The following is a 13,585-nucleotide window of genomic DNA, read 5'->3' on the forward strand; positions in this document are numbered from 1 at the left end:
ACCCTTTCAATAGATATCATACTTGGTTTCCTAGAATGTTGATTTGATTCGTGTGATTAAAAATTTCAAATTTTTACAACCTACTTTATCATGTCCAGACTTACCTTAGTAACCCAATCAAATTCCTATTGTATAGGTTTAAAAGCAATTTTAGAAATGGCTTGTAATAAATGAATGCTTCCTGATTCAAGATAAAAATTTGGAAATGATTAATCCATTTTGAACTCAAATTATACCACAGAACAGAGGAATTTTCCATCAAGCTTAAAAGCAAATTTAAAAATAATCTGAGATAGTGAATTAAATTAAGATGTACATATAAACATCTTTTTATTTTTTTATTATGATTTTTTAGACGGAGTCTTGCTCTGTCACCAGGCTGGAGTGCAAAGGCACAGACTCAGCCCAGTGCAACTTCTACCTCCTGGGTTCAAGCAGTTCTCCTGCCTCAGCCTCCTGAGTAGCTGGGACTACAGGTGTGGTAGGTGTGGTACCATGCCCAGCTAATTTGTATTTTTAGTAAGATGGGGTTTCACCATGTTGGCCAGGTTGGTCTCCATCTCTGGACCTTGTGATCTGCCCGCCTCGGCCTCCCTAAGTGCTGGGATTACAGGTGTGAGCCACTGTACCCAGCCATGAACATCTTAATGAGCAATCAATTTTGTAAATTTGGGGAAACATGTAACTTGTTTTTCTGTCCTTTATGCATTAGATTTTATTTGGTTGGTATTTGTTAGTCTACCTATGGTAGATCAACTCTGATGGCAGGGTATACTTGAAATTAGACCTTTTAAGGAACATCTTTTACAGAGTTTATTCTGTTTGATGAAACAGATGTCATGCATCATGGCAGATGAACCCACCATTTGGTGTTTAGGATCCAAATTTCACTTCAGGAGCAGGGTCGTAAACAACTGAAGCTTTTCTCATTCAATCATGCCTGTTTATTGGCAAGTTAGTTTTTTTAAACAAGAAAATAATCCTCATATCTTCTCCCTGACAAAGTTTTACTTAACTAATTGCTCTTAGGAAGTGTTATACTTGTATAATGAAGAATATCATTGATATAGTGAGAAATACAGAGCAAACATCATTTTTAGCTTACTGAAATCATGTAATCAGTTCTATTATATTCCTTAATTATTTATTATTTTCTGAGTCTAAGATTTTTAAAATGGAATAAATTAAATTACTCCATGAAGAGAAAGCTGGGAAAAGTGCTTTTGTGTGTGTGTGTGTGTGTGTGTGTGTGTGTGTGTGTGTGTACAAAAACTTATAAAATTAGTATATACTTAAGGTAAACAACATATGTCAGATGATTTTTATTTCAGTGATTTTAAAACAGTTATTGATCAATGGTGTTCTGATTAAATCTCAGCTGTTCATTTTAAAATAGTGCCTTCTCATCCTTTTCAGCATTTCTTCATAGAAAAGCAATTATCTGGCTATTATCGTTAACTAAATATAAAATTATGTTCAAATAAATATCCTTGACCACACAGAATTTTGTTAGTATAGTATTATGTGTAAATTTAGCTCTATAATTTTGAATTTTCAGTTTATTTTAAAATTTTGAAATATTATTAATAAACTCATTGTTCCACTGCATATATGTAAAGATCAATAGCAGTAAGATTCAATATAACTATTATTGAATAAATGAAAAGCAGTAGCTCTTTTATCTCATCTAATGTAGTTTGTTTTTATAACCAAACACTAAGAACTACTTGTATATTTTTAGTGTTTTGAACTCTGCACAATGTTTTCATACCAAAGATGGCATTCAATGATTTTAACTATGAGAAAAGAAATACAGTAACAATTACATGCTATATATATTTCAGACTCTGCTTTTAGGTAGACAGTTGGACTAGGAGATGGTCACTTTTCCCAAAAGAGACACTGTGATTTTCTCAGTAAATTTATTTTGAATGCTGCTAAAACACTTCTCTCTGAAAAAATCTGACTTTCTTTCTTTCTTTTTTTCTTTTTTTTGAGATGGAGTCTCACTCTGTCGCCAGGCTGGAGTGCAGTGGCACAATCTTGGCTCACTGCAGCCTCCGCCTCCCAGGGTAAAGCGATTTTCCTGCCTCAGCCTCCCGAGTAGCTGGGACTACAGGCACCACCACCATGTCCAGCTAATTTGTATTTTTAGTAGAGACGGGGTTTCACCATGTTGGCCAGGATAGTCTTGATCTCTTGACTTCTGAAAAAATCTGACTTTTATCAGTAGCTGAAACTCTGGGAGTTGAGTCTATATTTCAAGCATATTTTGTTCTCTATGCCTTTGATCTGTGTTCTTCTTATCCTCAGCCGAAATGCAAATCTCTCTGTTTTTGACATTCTGAGGAGCTCTCATTTCCTTCTTAACTTTTCCTCCTCTGCTGTTCACTTCCAGTTCTTTCAGCACTTTTAATCCTTAGTGCTCTTACATCTTCAGTACTCAAAGTTTTTACTGGTCATCTATTTCTGTGTAATACACTAACCCTCAATTAAGTGGCGTAAAACAATGACAACATTTATTTTCATAAAGCAGCAATTTTATTTTGATTTTGCTCTGATCATTGTCATTGGGGGGTGTTGCAAAGACTGGTTGCTAGAATTGTCGAAAGAGTGCTTCCTCACAAATCTGGAAGTTGATGCCAGCCATTGGCTTAGATGTTAGCTGATGCTGTCTGTTGGAAGACTCACATGCCGACTTTCTACATGGCATTGGCTTCGTTATACCTGGTACATTCCACAACAAGCTTCAGTAGAGACAGTGAGCTGTATTAACTTTCGGAACTTATCCTCAGAAATCATACACTGTCGTTCTCTGTATATTCTGTTTGTTGAGGATTTTATAGAAGCCCATTCAGGATAAAGGGATGGAGAAAGGTCTGGAAGACCAATTTTGGTTGGAAATTTTGTTGAAGCAATTTTTTATAGTCTACCACAGGGCACGCTCTTTCTTCTCTTTCTGCAGCTTGCTATGGAATCACAGAAAGCTAGAAAGAATGCAGTTCTACCATGGACCGTTCACCGTGTGGGCCATCATCACTTCCTCTGAGCTAACAATTGCATTTATGAAACTATTGCTTTAGACATATTATTAAAAGTCTGTTCCTTCTTTGAGCTCCATGTCACCTTGTGTCAGCTTTGCTACTACATTAGCTTTGTCATTTACTGTCTTCTTGGTTCCTCGTCATTAATTGATGGATACGCCTACTTGATAGTCTTTAAGGATGACTGCTCCAAGGTATAGCCGACTCTCTGGCCAGCCCATCTACCCATCCACCTAACTATTCACCCATCCACCCACCCATCTACACACCGCCCACCCATCTACCCATCCAACTACCCATCTACCCATCTAGTCATCTACCCAATCACCCACCCATCTACCTACCCATCCACCTAACATCTAGCCATCTACCCATTCACCCACCCATCTACCCATCCACCTACCCACCAACCCATCCACTCATCCACCTACCCATTTACCCATCTACCTAGCCAGGTTCCCATCCACCTACCTATCCACCCATCCACCAATCTGCCCATCCATCTGCCCATCCACTCATCCACCATCCACCTGCCTATCTATCTATCTATCTTTCTTTCTTTCTATCTATCTATCTATCTATCTATCTATCTATCTATCTATCTATCTATCTATCATTTATCTGTTGGTGCCTTAAGCAGTTATGTTTGTAGCTGCAGGAAACCATCCTCAGACTCCTTCCTGGGGACCAAGACAGCCACCGACGGAGCTCTGCCCAGAGCTGTGGACAAGCACCAAGCTTTTCTCTTGGTTAGCTCCCCTACATCACAATGCCTAAACCAGTGACCCTGGCTTCCCTTGTTTAGAGGAGCCAAACTCCTCTAAACAGATGAACAGCAGCAGCAAAGAGGAGTGAACACCCCTCTGTCGCTCAGCAGCCCTGAGTGGCTGTGACAGGCTGGGCTCGAGACTTACCAGGTGCTTGGTGAGGTCCCAGTTGTGGATGACTCTGTCCAGAATCACTGAGGCATCGTCTTGGTGGCAAATGTCACAGTAATAGAGGCCAGAGAAGGCACAGAGCTCGGGTCGTACAAAGAAGAAGCCGATCTGCCAGAAGCAGCCTGGGGAGATGGGTAGAGAGTGAGTGGTGTGGCCAGAGTCAGCTCCTAGTAACTTGGGAGCTGCTGTGGTAGGAAGGATCTGTTAATTTTTTTTAAAGGTAGGCACAAAGACAAGAATAACCACCACTCACATTTCCACCACTCAGAACTCCCCCTACTAATTGATCTTTACAACAACACACTGTAAGAACTATCATTATTTTACAGCTGAAGAAATGGATGCTCAGAGAGGTTAGGAAATCTATCTGGTCACATAGTGATGAAGTGGCATGGCTGCATTCAGATCTGGGTTTGCCTGGTTCCTTGGTTTGCCTGCTTCCTGGGGAAGGCACACATGCTTGGTCTAATGCCCCCAGGCAGCCCCCGCACAGGGGCATAAGAGCTTCTGGGTGGTACACCAGAGGCAGATGGGTAGGTGACCAGGAGGGTCCCAGGTGGGTCCCATCTGCAGGGACCAGGCCTTTCAGAAGGCAGCTCTGAAGTCCTGTTTTCCATTGCTAAAGGGGCAAGGTGTTCCCACAAGTACTATAAAACCTCATTGCAGAATGTCATCATAATTGTGCTCATTCAGGGAAGCATTTCCAGAAAAGTACTATATTGTCTCAAAACTGCCTACAGAGGACAAAAATACTGTTTCACCTGTCAAATAGGAAAATATTTTCCTGAAAACTACTCTATGCAAGTGATGATTATAGAGAGCTCTTGATTCCACCTGTAGCTCAGATCTAATCCAACCCCATGAAGCCCCAGGTGTTTTAAATGGTCCTTCCAAAGGTCTTTACCCTCAGTAGTTGGTTTATGTAACAGCTCTGCGGGGCTTGTTCAGATCTGCTATTTGTTTTGTTTTTTGTTTGTTTGTTTGTTTTGAGATCGAGTCTCCCTTTGTCGTCGCGGCTCACTGCAAGCTCCGCCTCCCAGGTTCAAGTGATTCTCTTATCTCATCCACCCGAGTAGCTGGGATTACAGGCACCTGCCACGCCCAGCTGATTTTTGTATTTTTATGTTGGCCAGGCTGGAGGATCTGCTGTTTGTTTAATGTCCTCCAGTGTTTCCTTTTTTTTTTTTTTTTTTTTGAGACGGAGTCTCAGTCTGTCACCCAGGCTGGAGTGCAGTGGCAGGATCTCGGCTCACTGCAAGCTCCGCCTCCCGGGTTCAGGCCATTCTCTTGACTCAGCCTCCCGAGTAGCTGGGACTACAGGCACCCGCCACCTCGCCCGGCTAGTTTTTTGTATTTTTTAGTTTTAGTAGAGATGGGGTTTCACCATGTTGGCCAGGCTGGTCTCGAACTCCTGACCTCAAGGCCGATCTGCCTGCCTCAGCCTCCCGAAGTGTTGGGATTACAGGTGTGAGCCTCCACACCCAGCCTTTTTTTTTTTTTTTTTTGGGACAGAGTCTTGCTCTGTCACCCAGGCTGGAGTACAGTAGTATGATCTCAGCTTGCCGCAACCTCTGACTCTTGGGCTCAAGTACCTCGGCTTCCCCAGGAGCTGGGATTACAGACGTGCACCACCACACCCAGCTGATTATCGTGTTTCCAGTAGAGATAGGGTTTCGCCATGTTGGCTGGTTCCAGAGCCTGCGTTCTGCTCCATTACCCCTTGCTGCGTGTGTCTAGTGTCCCTGCTGCTGGCTCAGCAATGCCAGCCTCCTCTCGGTCCACCCCTCCACTCGGGCCCCAGAATGGAAGCAGCAGAGTAGGGGCTATGGCGAGCAATGAAGTGGCTGGGGGACAGGGGCTGGGGTCAGGGCTGGCCATAGGGAGTGGACAGGAAGCCGGCAGGGGGCAGGGCAGTCTGCACAGTGTCTGATGCCTCAGGACTGTGGGGCAAGGCTGGCTTCGGCACCCCGTGGTTGGATAGTTCTTACGGTGTAGAGATGTCTCCACAGCGGGGGCCCGTGGGAGCAGCCAGTGGGTGTGTCCTGGGCAAAAAGCAAAGGCCCTGACTCAAGTCCTGAACACGTGCCCTGTCTCCCCCAGGGGCAGGCAGAAGGGTCCCCGGACCTTGGGACCAGAGGGCGGGCTCTGCTGCTCACTAGTTGCCTTACCCTGACCTTCACCTAATTTCTTCAAGCTTCCATTTCAGTGTCTGTAAAATTCGGCTACTACCAGCTATTTTGTGGGGTTATTACAAAGCTTAAATGAGGAAAGGTTCTGCAAGTACCCTGCGAATTATGAAATACAACCCAGATGCCAGTGGTTGGTGTCTGCCACTGAGCCGTGCCTGCTGGGTAGAAAGAAAACCCAAACCCCCTTGTCTCTAAAAACAAAAACAAAAAATAAAAACAAAAACAAAACCCCACAGAACTCCAGACCGACTCATCAGAGTAGCTCATGAGAGGAAACTATGGGGTGAGACCACCACTTCTGCTGTCCTTCCCAGCTTCTCTTCCACCTCCCCTTTTCCCTAGTTTATAAGACAGGAGAGAAGGGGGAAAGCCAAAAGTTGGAAAGAAACAAAAGTAAGATAAATAGCTAGACGAACTTGGCGCCACCACCTGGCTCTGGTGGTTAAAATAATAATGATATTAACCCCTGACCAAAACTACTAGTGTTATCTGTAAATTCCAGACACTGTATGAGAAAGCACTGGAAAACTTTTTGTTCTGTTAGTTGATGTATGTAGCCCCCAGTTAAGTTCCTCATGCTTACTTGACTTATGACCTTTTCACGTGGACCCTTTAGAGTTGTAAGCCCTTAAAAGGGCTAGGAATTTCTTTTTTCGGGAGCTCGGCTCTTAAGACGTGAGTCTGCCGACGCTCCCGGCTGAATAAAAAAAACCTCTTCCTTCTTTAATCCGGTGTCTGAGGAGTTTTGTCTGCCGCTCGTCCTGCTACAAAACCAGTTTTCCAACTTTGCTTTGTAGAACTGAATGGCTCTAGAACTGAATGGAGCTTGGTGAATAGTCAAGAAACTATACAGTCAGGTTCCGTGCAGAACTGCTTTGTCTGAGCTCAGACACGAGGTCATGCTGCTGGCCTTCATCACAGTAATGCTACCTGAAGCAGCCCCGTTAAACCTCCCTGGAGCTGTTTTGCGGGGTACCTGCCTGTCCTTCTAGATCCCATGTTCATGGAGCTACACACAAGAAATTTAAGAGCGAAGGGTTAGGAAAAAGCTTTGATTCCCTCAACATCTGGGTGGGTTTTATTAATTTTTCAGCAACAAAGAGACATGCACCTGATAGCCCTTCTCTTTTCACCTTACCTAGCAGGAAAGTCAGAGCTAAATTTTCTTCAGCAACCACCACCTTAGCACCTGTACATCATCTGCCCCCTAATTCCTCTCCGTCTTGAGTCCCGTCTCTAACTTGCTTTTTGTGGTCCTGGCTTTTCAGTGAATTTGCCAGTTCACCACGTGTGTTTCTGTTGTGATCTGCCTCAAACCTTCTAGGGACTGAGGTCAGGGTAAGAGTAGTTTAAAAACAAGACAACACATGGACAGTGAAGGGTGTGGCCTTGGGCGTACCCTTCCTGCGGGGGTAACCTGGTAGTCTTGCCCACTGCCCCGGTTTATTCACTGCGGATGCAGTCCAGTCGGAAATGGGGCTCTGGCTCGGGGCAGGGAAGGGGATCTGGGGAGAAAGAGGTTTCCCAACCAGGCCTGTCACAGTAAGCAGCCAAGGACACGGAGCCTCTTGTCTCTCTCAGGCTGGGACGAGGGCTGCCATTCTAGGCATGAGAATTTCTTCTCCCAGAGGCCCTACTCCTCACCACCCTCCAGGGCAAGGATTATTAACTCAACTCCTGGAGAGGGAACTGCAGAATCTGTGATGCTAGAAGCACAGGATAGGTCCCCTCGGGGGCCCAGCGTTGGCTTGAGCCCCGAGAATGGTAGCCCCAGTTCTTCCCAGGTCCTCCTTCTTGGGGCTTGCCTACAGTAAGGGTCCCAGAGCACTGCCAACAACTGCACCAGTATCACCTCTCTGGCTCTGGATTCCTACCTCTATTAATACAGCCAAAAGCTGCACTCAGTGTTGGCTCATAGAGAATTAAGGGTCAAACCCCGCCAGGTCATTTCCAGGTCAATAGTCGTCAGAGGGCCGGCAGGCATCACTAAGCCCCTTCCCTCCTTCTCCCCACCCCCGCCACTCACTTCCAGCACATTCTTCCTTCTGGATTTGTCTTTGGGGGCCCGAGAGAGTGGCCCCCCTCAGCTCCACTGTGTACTCGGGGGTGGGAAACTTGGAAGGCTGCCTCTGTGGGAGAGGGAGGAAGGTCACAGGGAGCCCTCAGCCCAGATGTGTCTGCTGTGGCACTCTGACCCTAGGAATAGGATGGGGTCACTGGCGTGGCCAGGAAACAACTCTGGGGGAAGGAGCCCCGAGGGTTCCTCAACCCAGAGACCCTAACCTGTGAGGCCCAGAAGGAGGGAGCATTAGCCAGAGCAGTCCCTCCCTCATCTTAGCATGGTTGGGGAGGGGCAGCGACCCTCGCCATTAGAGGGAGAGTGGGTTAGGGAGTCAGATAAACTGGGTTCAGAGCTTGACTGTACAAGTTGGGTGACCCTAGCCAAATCCCCTCATCTCCCTGAGCGTCAGTTTCCCCATCTGTAAAATGAAGATAGCCCCTCAGGTAAGTGAGCGGGTCATGTGGCACCTGGCCGGGCAGTGCTCACTAAACAGCCATTCCTTCCCATCCCCAATGCCTGGTGGTACCCCCAGATCTGCAGACAGGACCTGAAATTTCTGACGCAGATCTGGGCCCAGCCCCTCATCAACCTGCAGATGGTGAACGCATCTCTGAACGAGCATGTGGAGCGGATGCACCTCATTGGGAGGAGTTGGGAGCAGCTGAAGCTCCTGGGGGATTACCTGGGCCTGTGCCGGAGCGGCGCCCTGAAGGAGCTCAGCAAGAGGTGAGCAACCTCTACGTGCATGCACACGAACACACACACACGTACACACAGACACACATGTACACACACCCACGCACATAAATGTACACACAAATACACAGACATGCACACACATGCACATGCGCACAAATGCACACACATACAGGCACTCGTGCACACGCGCACACACACACACGGGCAGTGCCCAGGGCAAGGTGTCCACCTGGAGGAAACCTGGGCAGAGATCTTCCCATTGGGCCTGGGAAATGATCACATTTTTTGTGGATGATTTTGTTGGGGTTTTGTTCATGTATCCATGTGCTCATTCAAAAACATGGACTGAGAACATACTAAGCTCTGCACATCTGGCGAGGCGTGTGGGCTGCAACACTAAGCAGGCCAGAACCAGGGCTGACCCTCCAGAAGCCTCTGAACTGGCAGGGAAGACAGGTGGGAAAGCCAGAACTCCATCAGGGGCTGAGGGTGAGAGGGGAGACAGGTGGGAAAGCCAGAACTCCATCCGGGGCTGAGGGTGAGAGGGAGACAGGTGGGAAAGCCAGAACTTCATCCGGGGCTGAGGGTGATAGGGAGACAGGTGGGAAAGCCAGAACTCCATCCGGGGCTGAGGGTGAGAGGGGAGACAGGTGGGAAAGCCAGAACTCCATCCGGGGCTGAGGGTGAGAGGGGAGACAGGTGGGAAAGCCAGAACTCCATCCGGGGCTGAGGGTGAGAGGGGAGACAGGTGGGAAAGCCAGAACTTCATCCGGGGCTGAGGGTGAGAGGGGAGACAGGTGGGAAAGCCAGAACTCCATCCGGGGCTGAGGGTGAGAGGGAGACAGGTGGGAAAGCCAGAACTCCATCCGGGGCTGAGGGGGATAGGGAGACAGGTGGGAAAGCCAGAACTCCATCCGGGGCTGAGGGTGAGAGGGAGACAGGTGGGAAAGCCAGAACTCCATCCGGGGCTGAGGGTGAGAGGGAGACAGGTGGGAAAGCCAGAACTCCATCCGGGGCTGAGGGTGAGAGGGAGACAGGTGGGAAAGCCAAAACTCCATCCGGGGCTGAGGGTGATAGGGAGGTGGGAAAGCCAGAACTCCATCCGGGGCTGAGGGTGAGAGGCAGGCAGGACGTCCTGGAGGCACAGAGGCTTGACATCTAGCCCAGATCAGAGGAGGACAAAGCAGGAAGGACTTCCTGGAAGAAGTGACTTCTAAGGTGAGACCTGAAAAATGAAGAATTAGAAAGGGGAAGCAAAGGGGGAAAAAGCATTCCAGACAGAAGGAATAGCACGCATAGGCCATGAGCGAAGGCACCGGTGGAAAGCCCAGGGAGAACTTTGGCGACAGTGTGGAGGAAAGCGAGGAGTCCGGTGAGAGGCAGGCAAGGGCCAGATGTTCCTGCCTCTTCCCTGTCCAGCTCGTCGTCTGGCCCATGGCAGCCTCCCGCCTGAAATTCTCCAAAGAGGACACGATCGGGGCGAAGCCCTCAGGATGCCCTTCCGGAAGCTTCTCTTACCCAGGGCCTCAGGCCTTTGGTGCTCAGGAATGGGATGTGATGCCGGGCTTCAACAGGGACTCAGGCCTCTCCGTGCCTGTCATAAATGCTTCTTAGTCCTCAGGTCACAGCCCAGGCCGCAGTCTTCCCAGGGCTGTGCTCTCCTGGCACCCTCAGGAGGGCAGACCTCATGTGGAGCAGGCTGCCAGTGCCTACTGCCCAGCATGGGCTTCGAGTCCGCCTCTTCTGGGTTTCTGGGGGCAGGGACCAGCTCACAAGCCCCTCCAGGTTCCTCCGTCTGGCCTTCCCTTGCCACAGGGCTGGCCTAGAGACCGCCTGTCTGAAGACTGCCTCTTCCATCCTGGCTGCAGTGCTCCCAGAGCCGGGCCTCCTCAGGACCAGGGTGTGCCCCGAGCAGGTCCCCAGGGGCTCTCAAGGGGTGCTGCAGGGGGCTGTCCCCTAGGCAAAGAGGAGAATCTGGCCCCACAGCTGCCAGCTGAGCCTTGGTCTCCTCTGCAGGGCCTGAAAAAACAGAAAGCCCTCCGGGGACCACCACATAGGGTCTATGTGGGACCCTGGACCCTAGAAGGCTTCACCCCTGGAGGCTCTGCCCATCCCAAGCATCCGCGGGTGACTGGGTCTCCACCTCTTGGCAAGCGCTGACTCTCCCTACCTCTGAGAGTCCAGAGAGACTGTCCTCCTGCCCACCTAACCAGGTGCTGAAATCTCTGGGGTCAGGCGGGGCCTCATCACCCTCCTTGGTCAAGGAGCCAAGTACCTGCACAGGCCTGCAGACCTGTGTAGACCAGGTGCCTGTGGGGTGGGTTGTGGGCCCCATTCACCCGTCCCCGCCCTGCTGAGAGAGTTTGTTCATTGGCTTTGCTGACCTGTCTGCGGGCACCAGGGGCAGCCCTGTCGCTCTCTCCCTGGCCCTCCTGCTCCGTCCCTGGGCAGCAGCGCTGTACTCCTGCCATGTGCTCAGCCTGCTGCGGGAAGGGCCGTGCCTGTGGAAGTCCCATGGAAACAGCGTGGGGCAGGGGAAACAGTATGGGAGCCCCTCACCCACTGTGCGTCAGGAAAGTTGCTTCACTTCTCTGGGTCCAGCTTTCCCATCTATAAAATGGGCCAGTGATTCCTCCATTCCTGTGGCCTCCTGAGTAGTGGTGAGGGCTGCGTGAGGGACCCAGAGTCTGGGCCACAGATGGCGCTGGGTCAGCATCGTGTGTGCCCTGAGGGCACCTGATCCAGCCTTGGCAGGGGCCAGAGGAGCTCCCAGAGGAGATGGCATCTGAGCTGAGGGCACGCAGAGTTCTTTTCCTTTTTTCTTCTAAAATGTTTTTCTTCTTTACAAAGGTCAATCTTCCAAGGGAGGAAAATTTATGAAAGGGAATAAAGCAGACCATTCAATCAGCCCTTCTCAGAGCCCACCACCACCTGCTTCTGCACCTCACGTGTTGCCACAACACAAGTGACATCGTGTGTCTATTGAACTGGGGCTTAGAAAAACGAGGGAAGAGCAGAAAGGGCAGGGGAGAACCTGGCTTTCCTGGCTAAGGGACCAGTAGCAGCAGGCGGGCAGGAGCACAGCTCACCGAGGCCCTAAGGGGCTCTGGGCAGCTGGGCTTCGGGTGCAGGGCCCAGAACTCAAAGGGCCCTCGACGACTTTGGATTTGATCTGCCACCTGTGGGGAACCATTGAAGGGTTGTGAGCACGGGGCTGTCACTTCTGATCAGCGGCTTAGAAAAGGCCACTCTGAAAAGACCAGGTGCAGTGGTTCATGCCTGTAATCCCAGCACTTTGAGAGGCCAAGGTGGGCGGATCACCTGAGGTCAGGAGTGTGAGGCCAGCCTGGCCAACGTGGCGAAACCCCATCTCTACTAAAAATACAAAAATTAGCAGGGTGTGGTGGCTGGCGCCTGTAATGCCAGCTACTAGGGAGGCTGAGGCAGGAGAATCGCTTGAACCCAGGAGGCAGAGGTTGCAGGGAGCCAAGATCATACCACTACACTCCAGGCTGGGAGACAGAGCAAGATTCTGTCTCAAAAACAAAAACAAACAAACAAAAAGACCATTCTGGCCCCAGTGGAGTGCAGTAGGTGAAGGGGAGAGCCCTGGGTGGCGGCTGGTGTAATTAACCCAGGGAGCTGGGGCTGGACTGAGTCAGCTAGAGGGGAGATTGAGAGGAGGAGAGGGCTGAGGCATGGGCAGGTCTTGGATGTGGGACAGGAAGTCAGGGAGGAGCTGTCCGGCACTAGTGGCAGCTGCCTGGCCGGGTTCTCTCCGGCAGACCTCGGACATGTGTCCAAGGGCCAGAGAAGCCCCTAAGAGTGTCCTCTCCAGCCCTTGAGAGGAAGCCATCACAGAAATGCCCCACACCCTGTCCACCCACCAGACCTCAGTGTCCCTCCCGACAGCCAGGGAGTGGTGGGCAGAGGAGGAGTCGGGGCTCAGGAGACAGGTGGGACCCAGGTCCCCCATCCATGCGCCCCTGATCTTCCAGCCCTTGCCTGGCCCTTTCTTTCCCTGTCACTTCATCGGTTCCAGGAGCTAAGATTCGACCTCTCCCCTCATCTTCCTCTCTCCAGATTTCTCTGGTCTCTTTCTCAGGTAGCCAGCCTCACACCAGAGGACAAAGAGGGTTCTCATTGTGTGGGTGGAGAAACTGAGGCCCCAAGTAGGCCTGACTGTGCCCCGGTGCACCAGAGTTTCTCTCCTGGAGGCCAGGAGGGGAAGTGACTTCTCGCCCCTGGGTCAGTGCTCTCTCCCCTCTGGCCTTGACTGAGCACTGCAGAGAAACCAGTCGCAAGTCCTTGCTGAGAGGGTGACAGGCCCAGGACACAGGGGCTCCCAGGGCTTCCACGACTGTGGTCAGAGGACAGATGGCAAAGCTAATTCTCCATCCAGATCAGCCCACACTCCTGCCAGCTCAGGGCCAACCTGTGTCCCCCCAACCCGCTGTGTCCCATGTTTTCTTGGTAACAAATGGCAGCTTCCCTTCCTAGAGTGCAGGAAGTTTAGTGGGGACACCAGCATGGTAAACCAAGAGGCCAATTGGCATCTTGGCCTTTGTGGCTGCTTGATGGGACTCACCATCTCTACCCCAGATTGGGCTCTCCTGGACCACAGCTGAGGCCACCAGCTGGGACAAGGCCAAG

General features: G+C 50.1%; 1 protein-coding gene across 1 annotated transcript in view; it reads left to right on the forward strand.

Annotated features, from left to right (window-relative positions):
• Positions 1-8,864: 8,864 nt before the first annotated feature.
• Positions 8,865-13,585, forward strand: part of LOC105532534 (putative pleckstrin homology domain-containing family M member 1P) — an 11,650-nt gene continuing 6,929 nt past the window's right edge. The window contains exon 1 of the mRNA XM_011970706.1: positions 8,865-8,959. Coding sequence (XP_011826096.1) covers positions 8,865-8,959 — 95 coding nt within the window. The remainder of the gene's footprint in view (positions 8,960-13,585) is intronic.

The sequence above is a fragment of the Mandrillus leucophaeus genome, unplaced genomic scaffold (assembly GCF_000951045.1).
Source record: "Mandrillus leucophaeus isolate KB7577 unplaced genomic scaffold, Mleu.le_1.0 Scaffold966, whole genome shotgun sequence".
NCBI lineage: Eukaryota > Metazoa > Chordata > Mammalia > Primates > Cercopithecidae > Mandrillus > Mandrillus leucophaeus.